The 22,521-nt window shown below is 41.8% G+C and overlaps 1 protein-coding gene across 1 annotated transcript; it reads left to right on the top strand.

The window, feature by feature from the left end:
* Nucleotides 1–938: 938 nt before the first annotated feature.
* On the top strand, nt 939–10,806 carry LOC126381257 (uncharacterized). The gene is made up of 3 exons (XM_050030752.1): nt 939–942; nt 1,660–2,671; nt 10,738–10,806. Exons 1-2 carry the CDS (start codon nt 939–941, stop codon nt 2,658–2,660), a joined length of 1,005 nt encoding a protein of 334 aa, XP_049886709.1. The 3' UTR covers nt 2,661–2,671; nt 10,738–10,806.
* Nucleotides 10,807–22,521: the final 11,715 nt, after the last annotated feature.

Genomic DNA, 22,521 nt, shown 5'->3' on the forward strand with positions numbered 1-22,521 from the left:
CGGAAACGGGAGTTAGCGGGAAAAAAACATTTGTATGAAAAAATCGAAACCGCGTAAAATAGATGTTTTCAATTCAATTCAATTAAATTATTTATTGCATTCCATGTAGTACAATGGGGTGTTACATAGGCATAGGAACTAAAACATGGACCCTGTAGGGCACAGCAACGTTGAAGGGAAGAGAGGAAGTGTGTATTAAAATTAAAACTCAATGAACAATCAATTAAAAAAAAATGGGAGTTATTGGGAAAAAAAAAAATGTACTTATGAAAAAATCTAAACTGCATAAGTATGCACTACCACACACACAAAGATCTCTCTCTTATATAACACGCCACGCGGACGAAGTCGCGGGCAAAAGCTAGTTTATTATAATTTCGCTTTACTTTTGGAAAGCGTCGTGCCCGTTCGGCGGCGCGGCGGTGAAATGGAAAAGAAAATGTATATTTTATTTATAAGTAGTAGTAGTAACCAAACTACTTTACCGACCGAGCTAGAATCGGGGTGCGGCGCGCGCGATAGATAGGTACTAACACAAGCGGACTACACAGTACACATTTATTGAATTCGTATTTGTTTATATAATTACATTTATTTACTAGTTATACCTACATTAATAACTTTATTTTTTGTTCTAACCTTAAGTATTTATGTATACCTACATCTTTGCGATAATATTTGTTTATGTACACTATTTCTATTAAAGTAATTTGGTATTATTACTTCAGGTACCACCGAAGACAACTACAAATTTACATGCAGCAGCTCATGAGATGGTGCCATTCTTATCACACTTTTAAAGCCTAAATGAAACATTCATCTTCTGTCTTGCTCACACACCCGCCCGGGCGCACGCGTCATATCACTGGTTCGTCATTACGTGATTTTGTGTTGTTCGAGTCACACTGTTATTATTTGTTTTCTTCAAGAAAGTGATTATGGGTAAACGAAAACGTTCAAGATCGAGATCTAGAAGCGAAATACAAAGAAAAGTGAAAAAATTGGAACGGAAACTGGAAAAATATAAAAAACATGCTTCAAGATCATCATCGTCGGAGACTGTTGATAATCCAGGTAACAATTTATTCGTATGACTATGTTACCATTCGTAATACAGATAAGTTGAACGACACTACTTGAGTTTAAAATAATTTAACAATCAATATTCGTGGCATTTCGTATTTATTGATATTTCTTAAACAATTATTTGTTTATAACTTACCCTCATTTCTAAAATAAAATATGCGGTTTATGTGTTTCGTATTTACACACAATATCTCATTATGTAAAAGATACATATATACATACATATATATATTACATATTATGGGGTACTTAAAGGACCAAGTCTGTGAAGGTTCTTTTTCTCCACGTTTATCGTGTTGAGACTTGATATGTTATTATCTTTTACCTCCACGTTTAATTGTGTCGAGATGTTTTTACCTCCACGTTTATCGTGTCGAGATGTTTCTACCTCCACGTTTATCGTGTTGAGATGTTCTTACCTCCACGTTTATCGTGTCGAGATGATTTTACCTCCACGTTTATCGTGTCGAGATGTTTTTTACCTCCACGTCTATCGTGTCGAGAGATATATATCCACGTTCATCGTGCAGAGTGTAAGTTTGCTTTAAGTAAGTACTTTACGTACTCTTGCAGAAAGACAATGGACAACGGATGAATTCGAAAACACAGATAATTTCACAAATCCAGACGACATCATCACCTTAGAAGATGAGGAACCTTTACCTGGCCCATCAGGACTGCCAACCCCGCCAGCGGCCACTGCATCACATACATCCAACAATGAAGAACTCATTAACGAAGGTCAGTCGGTGGACGAACCCTCTGCTTTGGATCCTGAAATCCTTCAAATATTAGGCGATGATCCTAACAATCTAAAGGAGTATGGCGAACTTCTTCATAAAGACTTAGCATCAAGGTGGTCGCATATAGTAATGAACGGATTAGACAAAGAAATTAAGCAGGAACTTTTAAAAAAGTACCTTACACCTGAAAATTGTAAAAACCTAAAAGCACCTAAACTTAATTTGGAAGTTAAAGCTGCACTGAATGACTTCAGCATAAAGAAGGATTCCTATAATCAGACGAAGCAAAATCAGCTGTCGAGCGCACTTGCCGCTATAGGATCAGCTTTAAATATGATACTTACATCAAAAGATTCGTCAAACCAAGTATTCCAACAACTAATACAACCTCTTAGTGACGCTGCTCGCTTAATCTGTGATTGTCATTACAAAGAATCCGTTTCTAGAAGATTCGATATTACAAAGACATTAAATAAAGAAACCAAAGATATGGTAAAAAACAGCAAAATTGATGAATACCTGTTTGGATCAGATTTAGTCGATCAATTAAAGTCTCACAAAGCTATTGCCAAGTCTGGGTTGGAGATGAAAGCAGCAAACACTGTGCGTGTGGCTTTTAGACAAACTCCGACAATCCAAACTCATCGGGGAGCTTTAAACGCGAGGGGGACGACGCGGGTACCTGTCGGCGGGACGCGTCGAAATCCCACACCTCGGAGGCCGGCGCAGGCACCAGTGCGAGAACAACAATACTCGCAGCACACATCCAACCCCGCTACGGCGACGCGGAATTACAACTCGCGTGCACGAACGACGACGCGGAGGCGATAGTAAATGACCAGGTACCTATAGCAGGAAGATTACAATACTTTATCGATGAATGGACCAATATAACAGATGACCCCGTGATTTTGTCATGGGTTAGAGGTTATATAATACCGTTTAAAAGTGACCCATTCCAGGGGCCTACTCATAGCGTAAATCTACAATCCAATATATTGACTCACTGTATAAATAAACTTAAAAAATCTAACTTTATATCCCCATGTGACCCTTGCGAAGAACAAATACTTTCGCCAATATTTACAGTACCGAAACCTAATAATAAACATAGATTTATCCTTAACCTAAAACATTTAAACAAATTCATTCAGTTAGACCATTTCAAAATGGAGGATTATAGAACTGTACTAAAATTAATAGAAAAAGATTATTATATGGCAAATTTAGATTTGAAGGATGCTTATTTTCTCATTCCTATCGATAAGGAAAGTAGGAAAAAACTACGTTTTGAATGGGAAAATTGCCTATATGAATTCAATGTTTTACCCTTTGGCCTCTGTACAGCCCCATTTGTGTTCACCAAACTTCTGAAACCTATTCTTCAGTACTTACGTGGTTCTGGTTTTCTGTCGGTTGCATATCTTGACGATATCTTGTGCATTGGCGAATCATATGAAGAATGCCTATCGAATGTTATTGCCACAAAAAATCTCTTACAATCATTAGGCTTTGTAATTAATACAACCAAAAGCAACTTAGTACCTAGTAATACTTGCCAATATTTGGGTTTTGTGTTTAACACAATAGATATGACAATATCATTACCAAATGAAAAGAGACAGCGTATTCTAGACCGAATCAATGCGTGCTTAAAAGTTAAAAAATGTACTATACGCTATTTTGCTGAATTTATTGGACTTTTGACTTCCGCATGTCCCGCAGTTCGATATGGGTGGCTTTATACGAAGCTATTTGAACGGGAAAAGTTTTTAGCATTAGATAACACAGATAATTATGTAGTAAGACCACGGTAACATGATCATTAACTAACATACGGATACCTGGATATACATAAAGCTGCCTCAGGTACAGGCTCTATAAATAAAACAACCATTGAAATAATAAATAATAAGTATATTGGTTACTTACTCTAAATTTCCAAAACGCACGCGTGCTCAAACACAAGTGTACACGTGTTCAAAATGGTACGTCTGCCTTCGATGCGTGCTCGAATCAAAAGAACCCCAATGAAAGACAAACACGCCTTTTTATACCCTTTCTCCTAGTGTTGCCATATGAAGGCAACACAAATTCGCACAAAATTACAGAAAACCTAACATTCGACCATCCTGACGTCGTGCATGTCCTCATGCACGTAGACAAAACGTCTAATGTTCAAACCTAACATTCGGCGGGCCAAGTGATTCCACACTCATCGAGAACAGTTACAAAGCTTCACTTAAAATCTAAAAGTACAACGACATATAATCACATTTACGGGGTGAAACATCAGCTCTTCTTTCTAATCATAATATAAAGCTATTCAAGTTGTCAATAGTTCGCAAACCCTTCCTTCTCACGAACTATTGCAAAGCAATTGAGTGTGAACCTTCTTTCTCACACTTGTGATTATCGTATACAAACCTTCCTTCTTATATACGATAATTAAAATAATCATAATATAAAGCTACTCAAGTTGTCAATAGTTCGCAAACCCTTCCTTCTCACGAACCATTGCAAAGCAATTGAGTGTGAACCTTCTTTCTCACACTTGTAACTATCGTATACAAACCTTTCCTTCTTATATACGATAATTAAAATAATCATAATATTACAAAGCTATTCAAGTTGGCAATAGTTCGCAAACCTTTCTTTCTCACGAACCATTGCAAAGCAATTGAGTGTGAACCTTCTTTCTCACACTTGTAACTATCGTATACAAACCCTTCCTTCTTATATACGATAATTAAAATAATCATAATATTATAAAGCTATTCAAGTTGGCAATAGTTCGCAAACCCTTCTTTCTCACGAACTATTGCAAAGCAATTGAGTGTGAACCTTCTTTCTCACACTTGTAACTATCGTATACAAACCCTTCCTTCTTATATACGATAATTAAAATAATCATAACATTATAAAGCTATTCAAGTTGGCAATAGTTCGCAAACCCTTCTTTCTCACGAACTATTGCAAAGCAATTGAGTGTGAACCTTCTTTCTCACACTTGTAACTATCGTATACAAACCCTTCCTTCTTATATACGATAATTAAAATAATTGTGAACCCTCCTCACAAAATTGAAAGTCACCTTAACTAAATAGCTATGAGCCCTCCTTCTCAAGCTATTACTAAATACACACCTTACAGTTTCATCCAACAAACAGTACCTCTACTTACTTTCTTTTGATTGTATATAATAATGACACAATCAATCATCTTCATCACTACTTTCTTTATCACCATTAACGTGAATCCAGGGTGACATTCGATTTGTTAAATGAAGTAGTCATCAATCCCAACAAATTCAAACTCAAAAATATGTTTATTCAGTAGGTAACATTGTTACACTTTGAATCGTCAATTTTTACATCTTTAAGGGATTCCCGAACTGACAATAAAGTATAATTTTGCGTTTCGCATACTATTTCGTTCAACATAGGATTAATTTCCGCATCCATCTGAAGTCCAAACATTACCTCAGTCCGTCCCGTTGTCTTCCGACGGGTGTTGTTCATGCCCCATTGGACTCTACCTATCTTGTCATCCCAGACGTTCTTGTCAAAATTAAGATTTTGCGCAGTTAACGACCCTAACATCGTGCGATTACACTGCTCTACTTGTCCATTGGACCTAGGACTTGCAACTGCGTTCAACACGTGTCTAATACCTTTATCCGAGCAAAACGTTTGAACACGTACGATGTGAAGAAAGTACCGCGGTCGCTAATAATTCGATCTCGGTTTCTGAACGTATAGAAAATATCTTCTAATTCTCGCGTTGTTGTAACTGTTTTTGGTATTTCTGACTGGCCTGATAAATTTAAATTTCGTAAAGGCATCTACGACTACCAATAGGTAAGAGTTTTCCTCTCTTTGATCGCACAAAAAGGTCCAAGGTGATTGATGTACAGGGTGTGAAAAGGCACCTCGACTTTTCGTTTACGTGGAATAGGCCCTCATTTGAATTAGTTTTCTGTTATGTACTTTAACCCATCTGCATCAATATCAGTGGTAAGAAATTCCCGAATGCGACCCAGTTCACTATCACCTAATTGAAGAGTCTACAACCTGTCCCCCTCATTGATTGACATAACCGTCGGGTAAAGACCAGCGTCAATTTCCATTGAACTAAGATCCTCAATTGGGTTCCGAAATAGAAGGTCCACGTGCGACATTTTCGTGCCAGCACGATATTCAAAAAGCAAAAACAGCCACCAGCGGGCAATACGTCTAACCAAATCGCGTTTGGAAAGCATGGAGCGCAACGCACTACAATCGGTCATGATTTTGAAATTCTGACCCAGAAGATAAACCCGAAACTTTTGAGCGAACTTACTACCTATAGCAAGAGTCTCAAGTTTATAAACCTTTTCTCTTCTGGAGATGTCTGGCGACTATAGTACGCTACGGGATGATAGGTGTCGTTTCCATTACGTCGCTGCATCAATATTCCACTGACGCCCACTTCACTGGCGTCAGTGTGCAACTGTGTTTCGGCGGTCGGGTCGTAAATGGCTAAGATTGGCCTATCTATCAGACTACTCTTGAGATCAACAAATGCGGCTTCTTGTTCCTCAGTCCAACACCATTCCACATCCTTCTTGAGCAACTTATTCAACGGATGTGATAAAGACGCGTAACTCCTTATAAATTTTCCGAAAATATCCTACTAGTCCCAGAAATTGGCGGACGGAATGTGGACTGGTGGGACGAGGAACATCAAACACTGACTGTGTCTTTTTGTCAGCCGGCCGCACCCCAGCAGCGCTAATATCATAACCCAAATAGTTAATAATTCTGCTGTAAGAAATTACATTTTGCCAAATTCAGAGTTAGGCTTGCCTTTTCTATCAACTGTAAAGCCCTTTCTTACCTATCCAAACACTCTTCTACATCCTTTTCGTAAGTTAATACGTCATCGATGTAAGCAGTAGCTTCTGAGAACCTAGCGGAAACCAATACCTCATTCATCAGCCTTTGAAATACAGCTGGTTCGTTAGCCAACCCAAACGGCATACGATTAAATTCATATTGGTCGTCTGGGGTGATAAAGGAAGTTAAGGGTTTCGATTCTTCTGCAATAGACACCTGGTAGTATCCAGATGCCAGATCCAAAGTTATAAAGTAGGCCTGCCCCACTAATCGAGCAATCTCGTCTTCAATCACTGCCATCAGGTACCTTATCTTAACTGTCATTGAATTCAGAAACCTATAATCAACACAGAGCCTTTGTTTACCGTCCTTCTTACGAACCAACATAATTGGACTCGCATATTCCGATACAATTTCTCGTACAATCCCCGCATTCATCATCTCACCAACCATTTCTCTTACTTGTTGTCGTTCCTTGTGCGACAATATGTAAGGCCGGTAAACCACAGGACGCTCAATATTCAATTCAATTTTCATTTCAGTCATATTTGTACATCCCAACTCCTCTAATGATTGCGCGAAGCAATGCTTGTATTCGTTCAAAATGTTAAAATAGACGTCGTTTATGTGGCTCTTCAAGCGTTTTTGCTAAAGTTAACATCTTTAGGCTCTATACCTAAATGCTCGCCAACGAGGTCTGTGGGTGATGTACAAATATGATTGACAATCTGAACTCTATTTCATCTACCTATAATATCACCTTCATCAATATAACAAAAGCTGACAATGGGGTAATATGAACAAAGAGCTGACCTTCCTCTACTTTGTATAACCCGCCGGCTATCGAGAATTCTCGGTTTGGCTTCCCCACGACTCTTCCGCTAAGCCTAACATATCAATTAATCACAACATCAGTACGAGCTCTGATAATCGCCTCTCCACTCAATCTTGCGCATGAAGCGGAGACGACCTTTACACTCGCAGTATCACCACTACCACCGTTAGCAAAAGGGAATTCATCATCATAATAAAACCTCAATTCGTTGGCATTCTTGAATACCAGCACCTGCTTCTGTTCGGTGAAGGACTGTCCTACTAATATCGGACAATTGAGCAGATTACTGTCAACCACGTGACACAAAACATCCGCACTAACACCGTCGATGCATAAATTAACCTGTGTCCTGCCCATGGACAAAATAAAATTACTACCAAAACTTTTAATGGAGTCGGGGGTTGATCACAAGTCTACCCCAAAATCAGTGTCGTTGTTTGTTTTATGAGCGAAACTTCGCTACCGAAATCTATAAACGATATCATAGAGGTGTCATTTACCCTAACTGTATTGAAATATTTTGAGCCCGACTTAGAGGTAAGTATGTGCATGATTTTAGGAATGTTACCTAGATTATCACGGTTTTCAAAAAAAAGGGACTCTGCAAGTTTCCATTTTATGACCGAACCTACGACATCCTGTACATTGGACCAGAGGTTTGGGGCATTTAAGATACGGGTAACCTTTTTCCCTACAGTTAAAACAAAATAATTTGTAACTTGAATTTTTTTTGAAGTCTTAACTGATTTATCCCTATTGTCATTATTACTTCCCGCTGTGGATTCAGTCGACTACTTTGTTTTATTAAAATGAAAGCGATCGGGCGGCGGTTGGTTCTCCTTATTACTCATCAGAAAATGGAGTTGATCAGGCTGCGTACATCGTAACGCTTATCGCTGGATCTAATTGTCTTGTCACTTAATCCGTGGATAATGCAGTCCACGGCTCGTTTCCCTTCGATGTCACACCGGTTCACGATGGCTAATTCTTCATAATAATAAACCTCTAGCGGTTCACCAAACCTACTCTTTCGCCTAAGCGTATCCTCCAGGGATTGGCCATAATCATGTTCAAAAGGAAATGCGTCTAACCACTTTTGCTGCCATTCTGCCCAGCTGTACAAAATAGAATCGAAGCTTTCATACCAAACTTTGGCCAACTCCTGCAGTTTCTGCATTGCGAAGTGGATAACGGTTGTTCTCATCCCATCCGTAAACAGTGGCACACTCATTAACTTTCTTTAACCAAGTATCAATCTTTTGACTTTTCGATGAGGGTCCAAATTCGGGTAACATGGTTCATAATACTACTGGAAGGATGTGATGTGGCGACTGCTGTCGGATTAGGTTAAGATCTTAAGTTAACTAATGATTCAACAATATTAAGAACATCTTTAGATGAAAATGTAGGGCTATCTGACCTTTCTATTCCCTTAGCTGCCGACGAACGTCGCACCTCCTGCCCTTCGCCGCGACGTCGTTGGCTGTGTCGCTCGTTGTGCCGACGCGTGAAGTGACGTCTCTCTCCGGCTGCACTCCCGGCTCTCTCTCCGGCTGCGCTCCCGGCTTGTATCGGCTCGGCTCGGCTCGGCTCGGCTCGGCTCGGCTCGGCTCGGCTCGTCTCGGCTCGTCTCGGCTCGTCTCGGCTCGTCTCGGCTCGTCTCGGCTCGGCTCGGCTCGTCTCGGCTCGTCTCGGCTCATCTCGGCTCGTCTCGGCTCGTCTCGGCTCGGCTCGGCTCGTCTCGGCTCGTCTCGGCTCGTCTCGGCTCGTCTCGGCTCGGCTCGGCTCGGCTCGGCTCGGCTCGGCTCGGCTCGGCTCGGCTCGTCTCGGCTCGTCTCGGCTCGTCAGTCGTCTTCGTGGAACGATCTCGTCTTCAAGAGGCATAATCTGGAACTCGAAAACATTGGAACATGTAAATATTCTTCAGATAACCCTATATGTATATATTTATACAGATATATTTCCAAAGTAAAATATCTCAAAAACGGTGTATCCTGATTAACACATATGGATACGATCCCACTTCTGAAATGTAGTAAGACCACGGTAACATGATCATTAACTAACATACGGATACCTGGATATACATAAAGCTGCCTCAGGTACAGGCTCTATAAATAAAACAACCATTGAAATAATAAATAATAAGTATATTGGTTACTTACTCTAAATTTCCAAAACGCACGCGTGCTCAAACACAAGTGTACACGTGTTCAAAATGGTACGTCTGCCTTCGATGCGTGCTCGAATCAAAAGAACCCCAATGAAAGACAAACACGCCTTTTTATACCCTTTCTCCTAGTGTTGCCATATGAAGGCAACACAAATTCGCACAAAATTACAGAAAACCTAACAATTATAACAAAAACATGTTACTACCTTCCAGTATCCACAATGACCTTTATTGGTGGCAAAGAAACATTATGTCGTCTTGTTCACCAATTAGTACTAACAAGTTTCACATTGAAATTTTCAGTGACGCATCTGAAACAGGTTGGGGAGTATCATGCGCAAATAAAAGTTCTCATGGTAATTGGACACTATCTGATATGTCATGTCATATTAATGTATTAGAGTTGAGAGCTGCTTTTTACGGCTTACGAATATTTGCATCTAATTTAAGTGACTGTGATATTTTACTTAGAATTGACAACACTACTGCCATATGTTACATTAACCGAATGGGCGGTGTACAACACCCACACTTGAATCAACTGGCACGTGAGATTTGGCAGTGGTGTGAAGTAAGAAATATTTATATATTCGCATCCTATATTAAATCCGCAGATAATATAGTGGCCGATAGGGAATCAAGAAAATTAAAAATTGATACGGAATGGGAATTGTCTAATGATATTTTCCTCAAAATTATTAAGACGTTTGGTTTGCCTGAATTTGATTTGTTCGCAAGCTCACAAAATTTTAAATGTCATAGATTTGCTTCATGGAAACTTGATCCGCTTTCTGAGGTTGTAGATGCATTTACTTTTGATTGGAAAAGCATATACTTTTATGCCTTTCCGCCATTTAGCATTATAACAAAAGCGTTACAAAAAATCAAAGCCGATAAAGCAGAGGGCATATTAATAGTGCCTAATTGGCCATCACAGCCGTGGTATCCACTTTGGTCGAGTTTGGTAGTGTCACAGAAACTATACTTTGGACCTGATAAATATTTACTGTATTCACCTTTCAGACAGTGCCACCCGTTGCATGCAGACCTTATCCTGGTGGCAGCGAAATTATCAGGACGGCGCTAGTCAACTCCGGTATGCCCTCAGCTTCCCTAAATATTTTTATGGCCTCATTCGCTCCGAATACTCTTAAACAATATGATTCATGTTTGAGATCGTGGTGGACATTTTGTAATAATCATAATTATAACATTTACAATGCCAGTGTGGTACAAGTAATTGAATTTCTAACATCAAAATTTGAAGAAGGGTCTAGGTATAGTACATTAAATACATTAAGATCAACTCTCGCTATTATATTGGATAAACAAATTATGAGTGACAGTTATATTAGCAGATTTCTTAAGGGTGTTTATAAATTAAGGCCATGTGCACCCAAATACGATGTAGCGTGGGATACCAATATTGTACTTAATTATCTGTCTCAATTTTTTCCACATCATGACTTATCTTTGATAGATTTAACTCTTAAAACAATCACTTTATTGTCAATTGCATCTGCACAAAGAATGCAAACTTTAAGTCTTATTAAACTACAAAATATTTCAATTCAAAATGATGAAATCATGATTAGGGTTCCAGATTTTGTAAAAACCTCCAGACCTGGAGCCTGTCAACCATTAATCCGTTTGCCTTTTGTCCATGAAAATCCTTCAGTTTGTCCCGCTCCGGCTATTCAAAATTATATAGAAAAAACTACAGTTTTGAGAAATAATACATCTGAAGATAATTTATTCATTAGTATCCGTAGGCCACATAAAAAAGTTGGTTCACAAACCTTGGCCCACTGGGTTAAAAATGTGTTAAAAAAGAGCGGTATAGATATTTCAGTATTTGGAGCGCATAGTACTCGCCATGCCTCCACTTCAGCCGCATACAGTTCAGGAGTTAATTTAGAAACCGTTCGACAGGCTGCAGGATGGAGCAACACATCAAATATTTTTCTTAAATATTACAATAAACATGTGATAAAATATACAAATAATTCATTTGCTGATGCAATATTTCGTCGATCATAGAATCAAATACATTTATTGTATTAATTTATTAAGGAATTAAGAAGTAATAAGTGTACCTTGATTTAAAAAGCAGTGATTGTAAGCTTGATATACTTAAATAAAAAATATGAACATTATTATCATGTTCACTCTAAACATCTGCATGTAAATTTGTAGTTGTCTTCGGTGGTACCTGAAGTAATAATTAAGAATCAAACGAACTTACCTTGTGAAGTTTGATTCCAATTATACGAAGGTTCCACCGAAGACAACTACAAACCCACCCATTCCCTAATACCCGAAAAAACTCTAAAACAATGACGAACCAGTGATATGACGCGTGCGCCCGGGCGGGTGTGTGAGCAAGACAGAAGATGAATATTTCATTTAGGCTTTAAAAGTGTGATAAGAATGGCACCATCTCATGAGCTGCTGCATGTAAATTTGTAGTTGTCTTCGGTGGAACCTTCGTATAATTGGAATCAAACTTCACAAGGTAAGTTCGTTTGATTCTTAATTATATTATAATGTATTTACACCATTAACACATGTTTATGGAACGCGATGTTCGTGCGTCACCCAATAGGGTCCACATAATATCAGCTTCGTGGTTCGCGCCGCGACTTGTGCTGAGTGAGGCCCTTTTATCTCAGGACGTCCACCACCACCTTATGATCATTTCAACTAACATCCTTCTTGCTTTTTTGTAATTGTTTTAGTGGAAATAAGATATGATATTGTTGTCTTTCTTTTTGTGTGTGGCGTCCTTTCATAATAAACTATTTCTATTCTATTCTATTCTATTCTAAATATTTGGTTGGGGGATATGTAGGGTAGCTATAGTGATTATGTGTAAGATGTGGGTAAATCAATAAAAGTCAGTTAGCGTTTTACTGTCGTTTCATTGACACACCAGAAATAATCATATATCTGTCTTACAAAAACAACTTTAATGAGTAGTATTCAGTAGTAAACTTGATTTACCATCTTTTACATTTTACGAATATATTAAGGGGGATGACTCAGACTATGATTCTGAGTTAATATCAAGTGGAATTTTCCGTCGCAAAATTCATGATGATTTTTTAGACTTTTTTGATTATTTTCAATTCTATACTTTTGCGATGGAACATTCCACTTGATATTAAAGAGTAATCAACTGTATTCATTCAATCAACCCTCTCAGTATTTGTTACGATGTCACTTACACCCTATACAAATAAATACATGTATACAAGTACGTATGGGTGTTAGTGACACCGTAATCAATACTGTAGGGGATGATTCAGACCATGATTCTGAGTCGATATCAAGTGGAATTACCTGTTGAAAAAGTCATGAAAATTTTCTTCTGTACTTTTGCGACGGAAATTTCCATTTGATATCAATTCAGAATCATGGTCTGAATCATCCCTCAAAGTTTTCGTTACGATGTCACTAACACTCCGTATACTTTAATTTGCACTGTGTTAACGCCTGACAAAATATAAAGAGCAAGCAGCGCGCGGCAAGAAATTGATGTTGCTTTCAATAATCGAGTAGGCGCAATTAAACTTCATACAATCTACGTTATACCCGGGACAGCCAATAAAACTGCTCCTACGCAATGCTCCATGGACCAATCGTGGAGATCAACGTCAGACCAAGTTCGTTACACGATAATATATCGAATCGACTATGGTACAAGCTTTTTGTCTTCACAATTTTTTTTATTCGCGAAATTTGTAAAAATCGTCTAGAACTGTAATTCTATTTTTCATTATCGTTATTATAATCACGTATTTTAAATTTGCGTGGTTTAATTTGATGACTCCTACGATTCCTGCTAAATTCACCGGAGGAAGCTGATCGCCGCAGCTGGATGCGAATCTTCGAGTCTTCAGCTACACATCGGTCGCTACATTGGTCCTTCGAGCCGGATTCCATATAAAGAAGATACGCAGAAGAATCTGTATCCATAGAAAACCGTCAGCAGAGCGCAACCTCGGTGAGACAGGCCAGCCAGTCTATCCCGTCTACAATCCAGTCATTTGTGCTAATACCGTGTCCGTGTGTAATTTCAGTGCTTCACTGCATCCTAACGAGAGACCTAAGCGCGTTTATTTTTATTGTTTATTAAGAGTTTCGAGTCTAAGTTTGCCGTCGCTAGCAACGTTCGTGTGGGTGATAAATCGTGAGTACTCCACTTTCACACACTACCAAGATGAGCGTAAATGATGATAGACCACCTAAATCTCCTAATATTAATCCTGACGCTAAGTTGATTAGAGATTTAAATATTTAACGAGGGTTTATAAAGGCGAGGTTAACTAGATTGATAAAATATGTTGAGTCATCGTCATTAGAAAAGGAAGTTCTTTCCGAAAGCAAGTGTATAGAGTTAAAGTTACGCATGCAGGGAACTTCTAGCCTGCTTGAGGAGTTTTCTGGTGTTCAAAATCAACTAGATGAGTTGTTATATGGAACTGACTTTGATAAGCAAGTTGAAGCGCGAGATGATTTTGAATCCAGTTATTATTCAATGCGGGCAGCAGCTACTTGCATTCTAGGCATTGATCAGGATACCACGGGAAGCTCTAAATCCACTAATCGTTCGCAACAAACCATAAAACTACCTACCATTTCTTTACCCTCATTCGACGGTTCATACGAGCACTGGCTGGAGTTCCGCGACACATTTATATCGCTAGTACATGATTCTAGAGATATTAGTAATATTCAGAAGTTTCACTATCTAAAATCATCGCTAAAAGGCAGTGCAGAACTTGTAATAAAATCGCTAGAATTTTCCTCGAATAACTATCCTATTGCATGGGAGCTATTATTGAATAGGTATAATAATAGCAGTTTGTTGGTGCATAATCACATGATTTTCGTTCGTTCGCTTCCGCATCGAGTAGACGTATTGCATATTTTTTTGCAAATATTTAACTACTTGCGTTACTTCATATTAGTAATTATTCTCACTTACATAAAGACTAAATCTGTTAGAGTGCATACGTGAATTAAGTCACTCCACTTTTGTGAGCGACAAGCTACAGGTTGGTAAAAGGTCGTACGCCAGCGCTGTGGGGGCGCCACACGTCTCTACGCAAGAAAAAGAAAGGTGCATCTTCCATTTCAACCTACCCGCGCGACGAGGAACGCAGCCGGTGAGTCCAGCGATATAGTACGCACACAAAGCGCACACATTATAAATTCATAATTGTTGATCTGCATTATAGACTAAAGAGCACAATGATAAGATCTCCATCCAAAATTCTGACAGAGGGCAGTTCTCAATCTCAACCTGACCTGTCAAAAATATGTCAGGAAACTGAAGATACTCGGATTACTTTCCGTAAAAGAAAACAACCTGAAAATCGAGATTGTGCATGTGAAAAGGAGATACGAGATCTACGATCCGAACTCTCAAGTTTATCGGATATGTTGGAAAAATTCTGTTATAGTAATGTCCAAGCTATGAACCAAATGCGTGATGGACTTTCTGAATTAAAAAATCAGATCTCTGAGATGAAAACTTCCCATAAAAAAAACTATGCAGGCAATACAAGACATTAAGAAAACTACATCGACACTGTCGGAGGAACAAATTAACATTAAAAAACATTTATCGGACGTAGACAAAAAAATATCAGCAGGGGAAGACAAAATAAAATTACTTGAGTTAAATCTACGAAATACTACATCTGCAACTTCATTGTCTCCCAAAGAAGACATAATACGGGAGCTTAAAGACCGCGAGAATAGACTTAAAAATATTATAATTGCGGGAATCACTGAGCAAACTCTTAGCAACCCAGAAAAACGTGTGGCCAAGGATATAAATGATGTACAAAAAATCTTATCTAATGTTACCGAGAATGTACCACACCCTGTACAGGTCCTTAGAATCGGTAAGTACAAACCTACGAATAACCGTAGAGTTAAAGTTGTCTTCCAAAGCGATGAGCCGGTCAGGAAACTTTTACGTGCTAAAAATATACCCCAAGGAATTAAGTTCTACTCAGACCAAACGCCTAATCAACAAAAACTAATAAAGGACCTGAAAGACGAACTAGAATGTCGACAAAGGAATGGAGAAGATAACTTGATAATAAAATACATCAAAGGTGTACCTAAAATTGTTAAATCCTCTCCAAAAAACTAAGTTCCACTTCAAAAACACCTAATCAAGACATAACCCATCAAATAATAAAAACTTACGCTGATTTGCATACTGCGAAATCCAGACTGAACTTTTATTATCTAAACTCGATGAGTTGAAGTGTATTATTCGCTCTGTTCCTACAACTATACATATGCTTCTGATAACTGAAACCTGGATCAGCTCAGATGAACAAGCTCTTCGTGTGCACATACCGAACTATACACATTACTATAATTTTAGAACTAATAAAACTGGTGGGTGGGTGTCTCAGTGTCATCACCATCAGTCGTACGACGCCCACTGCTGGGCATAGGCCTCCCCCTGTTTAGACCCTGCTTTCACGTAAATAAAAGGGATTTCGGTAACTTGACTCAATATTTATTCACCACGTTTAATACAAGAGATTCGAATTGAAGGGAAAAGTAAAAAAGAGTAGGTACGGCGCGGATCGCGCCTCATATTTATAGTAATGGAGAAACTACGTCACTAGGTGGCGCTGACGGTCGCCTTGGTGAAGTAACATACTCCCCCCTTTGAAATAATAATTATTTCAAAGAGAGTACATTAATTCAAACAAGTACATTTATTTAGTACATATTTGATAAAGAAGATATTTAGCTACTTCTTTACCATATTAATAATAATTACCAAGTTACCTCACCAAGCCATCATTTCCAAATAATTTTATAATGTTCATGAATAAAATTACTTGGAGTACCTTGCTTGACCTTGTACCAACGTAAAGGGGAAAATAAATGGGATATAACACAAAGGTACTTACTAAGGTATTTTTCTGTTTTACAAAATAAAACTAAAGTATCTTTTTTTTTTCTAACCTTGGTACCTATCCTAATCTAGTATCTAGTAAGTTTGTAAATAAATGGTATAAATCGTTATCAAAAGATTATCCTGTACGATTATACAACATAAACATATTAAGCGTGTAATCTAAACTAAATATAATTATCATTTATACAGTCATATCGTCGATTATTGGGATTGGACAAATATTATTAAAAGCTCTGGTGATTGTTCCTCGTGCTGTTCTTATTTCGGCGACCCGTGTGATGCCGTCCTTGCCGGGGATGCAGCGCACGATCCTTCCCAACCGCCAATAGCTGGGTGGAAGCCGTTGATCTCGAACCAGGACCATCGTGCCCTCGCGTAGTGCCGCGCCCTTTGAACTGCGCCATTTTGTTCGTTCTTGCAGGCTGGTTATGTAGTCCTTCGACCACCGGCGCCAGAAGTCCTGTTGTAGCTGTTGAAGTTGTTGAAAATGTTTCAGTTGGTTTTTTGGCACAGATAAGTAGTCGTAGTCTGGTAAGGAGGCGGGCCTACGTCCTATCAAAAAGTGAGCCGGTGTAAGGATAGGGAAGTCATCAGGATTCTCTGTAAGTGGTAATGGACATAGCGGTCGGGAGTTAACTTGCCCCTCTATTTGAACGATAACCGTCATGAATTCTTCATAGGTAAGTAAAGAATTTGATAAAACCCTTTTTAAGTGATATTTAAATAAACCTACGGATTTTTCCCAGAGGCCGCCCATATGTGGGGTATACACGGGGCTAAACTTCCATTGGATGCCTTCGTCGGCACAAGCGGTTATAAGCTCATTCTCCGATGTCTGTAAAAAATCGTAAAGATCCCTAATTTCATTGTGGGCTCCATGAAAGGTAGTAGAGTTGTCGCTTACCAACTCCTTTGGTTTACCTCGCCTCGCGATGAAGCGTCGTAAGGCAGCCAAGAATGCTGCGGACTCGAGACCTGAAATTAATTCGAGGTGGATTGCCTTAGTACAGAAGCAAACGAAAACTGCAACATAACACTTGTATATTTTGTAACCCCGTCCTCTCCTATCTCTTAAGTTGAAGTACCCAGCGTAATCTATACCAGTAATGTAAAAAGGTGGAGTCGGTGTGACTCTGTTATTGGGTAGATTACCCATCATCGGGGTTGTGGTGGTGGGTTTAGCCTTAAAACATCTTAAACAATTTCGTACGATTTTTTTTACCAATGACTTTCCTCTCAGAGGCCAAATATTTTCACGTAACGTCGATAAAAGCAACTGTGGTCCGGCGTGTAAAAGTCTTTTGTGTTCATTTTCTATAATGAGGTTCGTGTATACGTGTTCATGACTAAGTATCGGTGGGTGCCGTTTATCATAAGGAAAGTGTGACAATCCTATGCGGCCCCCCACGCGTATCAAACCGTCTTCAAAAAATGGATTTAAGCTATTTAACTTAGATCCCTTGGGCAGAGGTTGGCTTTGTGATAGTGCCTTATATTCAAGAGGTAATGATTCCATTTGTGATAGCTGTATTAATTTATATTTAGCGTGTTTTAACTCCTCGGTGCTCAATGGACCTAAGTGTTTGTTGTTTTTAAATTGTGCGTTATTTTTGTAGCGGTATATGTATGCAACTACTCGTATTAGTTTTGTGTCACTCGACCAACGAGAGAATAAGTCCTGCCTAAATGTGTTGGAGTGAGATGGCTGTTGTTTGGTGCTAGAAACAAGTGTTTGTATCTGTTTGGTTTCGATAATGTTTGTAAGTGTTTTTACTTGGCTGCTGGGCCAGGTGCTTGTGTCTTGGTTTAGCCATTTCGGTCCGTTAAACCAAGTTGTGTGAGGTAATTTATTTGTATGAATACCACGTGACAGCCGGGCAGCTGGGTTATCAGCTGAGGGAACCCAGTACCAATTTTTTATATCAGTTAATTCGTGAATTTTAGAAACTCGGTGTTTTACAAAACATTGTTTGGGAGTATTTTTGATCCAGGCTAATGTGACATTAGAATCTGTCCAAAAAAAGGTTTTATTTATTTTTAATTTTAAAGAAACCTGTACCTTTTTCATGAGTGTGGCAAGCAGTAAAGCTGCACAAAGTTCTAGTCTAGGTATTGTCTGTTCTTTAATTGGCGCCACCTTCGATTTTGCGCATAATAAATGCACGTGGGTGTTTCCGTTGTTATCAGTTGATCTAACGTAGATAACTGCGCCATAAGCTTTACTAGAACTGTCACAGAAACCATGCAAATCAACATTTGTGTATTGGCTGCAAATGACTTGTCGGGGAATGTTCATTTTATTAATTGAAAATAAACTGTTATAAAAATGTTCCCATTCCTTTATTAAAGGTGGTGGTACCGGGTCATCCCAGTTAGTTTTATCTTTCCATAACTGTTGGATGAATATTTTTCCAGTTACTAAAATTGGCCCCAATAGCCCAAGTGGATCAAAAATACCTGATATTAATGACAATATTTTACGTTGTAAAAGGGGTTTGGAGGTGGTAGTGGGGAGCTCACGGAGAACAAAATCCAAGGGGGGTCCACGTAAATGCGTTTATTCCAGAGTAACAGACTGCAGAAATATGTAACACGGTAACTTAGTCGCTAGAGGGCGCCACCAACAGGACGTCTCACAAAGTGGGAGCAACCTGCTGAGGAAATCCTGAACCGTTAGTACGTACGAGAATGTCCCACAAAGTGGAAGCACCCTAATACGCCTAGGTAGCTAGAATGAAAAGTCCAGTTGTCCAGTTGTTGTCTTCTCGACGTCCGCGAAGCGGACGTCGGGGAGGCACCCTCGGGGCTTAGCCCCTTTGGTGCGGAAGCTCTCGCCGCCCGCTAAAACGGGCGGGGCACGGGGGTGGGCCACGGCGGGCGAGTTTCGCGCCTCCGAAGGCCCAATCTTTTGTCCGGGGTGGTACCGCCGGCGAGTCAGCCCACCGGGTGAGACCCTGTTGAGGGAGGCCCAGTGAGCGACTCCAGCCAGGCGGTACGTGTCTCGTCATAGTAGGTGGCCGGCGAGCTTGACCCGAAGTTTCCAGGTCAGCTCGAGCCGGCGGGGTCAGTCCGGTGAGGTCAGTCCGATGAGTCCGCCGGCAAGGTCGAAACCGTCAACAATGACGGTTGCCCTCAAACCGGCGGCTTGGGTCAGTCCGTTGCTGGGTAGGTATCCTCGTCGAGCTCCTCCACATCAGCCAGCTCGCGAGGATACGGCTTCCAGTCCGGGGGGCGCGCGTGGTATGGAGCCAGATTTCGTAGGTGCACGAAATCTGACTCGTCCGCGCGCGCGAACATCCCAGTCGAGAGCCTGGAGATAAACTCATCCAAGGTCTCGACTTTTAGGTCCCTCCGAATTACTTCGTTGCGGACGAATCTCGGCGCGTCCGCGATGGTGCGCAACGCCTTGGACTGCTGTGCCCGCAGTCTTTGGCGATGGGTCTCAGAGACCAATGCGTACCACGCGGGGGCGGCATAGGTAAGCCGTGTCCTAATGTACGCCTTATACACGCCGAGCTTCATGCGCAACGGGAGACTCGAGCAAAGAATGGGGCGGAGCAGAGCAGTGGCAGCACCTGCCTGTCCGATCACATTCCTCGCATGCTGGGCCATGGTGAGGTGGCGGTCTATGGTCACACCCAGGTATTTAGCCTGCGAGGACCACCCGATCTCCTCACCATGCAGCGTCAGATTCGGAGGGTGTAGCCGACCACGTCCCACAGTGATCGCTTGGGTTTTCCCCACGTTCACCGTCAATCTCCACTCTGCCAGCCAGGCAGGGAGGGCATCCAAGGTTCGCTGCATCTTCTTCGCAGCGTGCTTGGCGTTCAAGGACGTCGCGAAGAAGGCAGCGTCATCGGCGTAAAGCGCCAGCTTGGACCCTCCCTCCACGGGGATATCATCCGTGTACCTGGCGTAGCAAACCGGAGATAGGCAGCTACCCTGGGGAACTCCCGCAGCGATCCTTCGGACTTGGGAGAGGGCGCCTTCCACTGCCACCTGGAAGCGCCTATTCTCTAAAAAGGTGGCCACAGTCTTAACGACTCGACGTGGAGTCGTAGACGTGGACAGCTTATATACCAAGCCCGGGTGCCATACGCGATCGAACGCCTTCTCCATATCCAAGAATACCGCTACGGTGGTCTCCCTCTTGTTGAGGGCCGCCGTCATATCGTGCAGTACCCTTGTCAGTTGAAGGGTCGTGGAATGTTCGGCTCGAAAGCCGAATTGTTCCTCGCGTGGCATGATGTGTGGGATCATGTGACGCAGAAGAAGTCTCTCAAACACCTTGCTGATGTTCGGTAGCAAGGTGATTGGCCGATAGCTCTCAGGCTTCAGGATATTCTTCCCGGGCTTGGGGAGCATGATAACTCGCCCAAGCTTCCAGCAATCCGGAAAGTGCCCCGTCCGCGTGATGCCATTAAAAATGCGCGTCACCGCTGCGACTGAACGCGGTGGAAGGTGACGCAGCATTTCGTTGGTAATGCCATCCGGGCCGGGGGCCTTCCGGAGCGGAGTCCGTCTTATCGCCCGGAGCACCTGTCCGGGCGTAAAGACGACGGGATCCTCATCAGGGGCTATCGGCTGACCGAAATAGCCCGCTAGATTTCGGGAGACTTCTTCTTCGTCGTGGTCGGCGCCTGGGTTCGGCCGAAATTGGCTCTCCAGACACTCAGCGAAGATTTCCGCTCGATCCTCAGCTCTAAAACGGGGTGTCCCGTCCTGAGCGAGGAGAGGTCGCACTGGTGTCGGCTTCCCGGAGAGCTGTCGACACAGTCTATGGATGCCGGTCCAATCCTCGCCGGCTGAGTCGATAGTGTGTTGCCAAGAGTCGGCGGAGGCACTATCGAGCGCGGCCGAGATCTTCTCGGCCAGCGCATTCAGCCGGGACTTCATGGTGGGGCAACGCGTGGTGTTCCACTGCTTGCGGAGTCGCCTCTTTTCCGCGAGCATATTCGCAATATGCTTCGGCGTGGGAGGAGCGGCTCCCGGTTTGGGAGCTTCGAGCGCGGCATGTTGCAGTGCCCGCTGGACTGTAGAGGCGAACTCGGTTGCCAACTCGTCGACATCCGTGGGGGTCGAGACTGGTCGCATGGGAGTGTTCTCTACCATGTACTGGCCGAATTTATCCCAGGAGTACTTCCGCCGCGGCGGCAGCAGCCTCGTCCTGGTAGGATGGTTTGAAATGACCATCAGGACTGGTTGATGGTCGGAGCCTGTGTGATAGTCTAACGTCTCAACGGTGGGATCGGGCCGGAGCCCCTTGACCACCGCGAGGTCTATCACGTCTGGGAGATGAGCGGGGTTGTGCGGGTAGTGGGTCGGGGTCTCCGGCCCCAGAACCACATACCCGCCCCCGTTGGCGTCATCGAACAGACGTCGTCCATTTGGACAGGTCCACGTGGAATTCCAACCAACGTGCTTGCAGTTCCAGTCACCGGCCGCGATCGTTGGCCCCGGGCTGTCCAGAATTTTCTGAACGTCCGCGAGGACAAGGCGCGCCGCCGGCGGCTTATACACCGCAAACACACGTGTTGGGACGTCTCCGAGAGCAATCTCCACTCCCAGGGCGTAGATCGACTGAAGACCAGCGATAGGTGGCAGAGGCTGGTGCACCAACCTTCTTCTTACCAGGACGGCTAGGCCTCTATAGGCCTGACCGAGGTCACTGAGCTCGTCCTTCCGGTATACGAAGAAGTTGGGGATCTTCAGTCGGTCTGCGCCTCTCAGCTTGGTCTCTGAGATCAGGGCGACATCAATGTTCTGCTCCCTCAAGAGAACACGTAGAAGACCTATCTTTCTAGACAGGCCTTCGGCGTTCCAATGAAGGATTCTTAACGACATAAATT

The sequence above is a fragment of the Pectinophora gossypiella genome, unplaced genomic scaffold (genome assembly GCF_024362695.1).
Source record: "Pectinophora gossypiella unplaced genomic scaffold, ilPecGoss1.1 Pgos_41, whole genome shotgun sequence".
Lineage (NCBI taxonomy): Eukaryota > Metazoa > Arthropoda > Insecta > Lepidoptera > Gelechiidae > Pectinophora > Pectinophora gossypiella.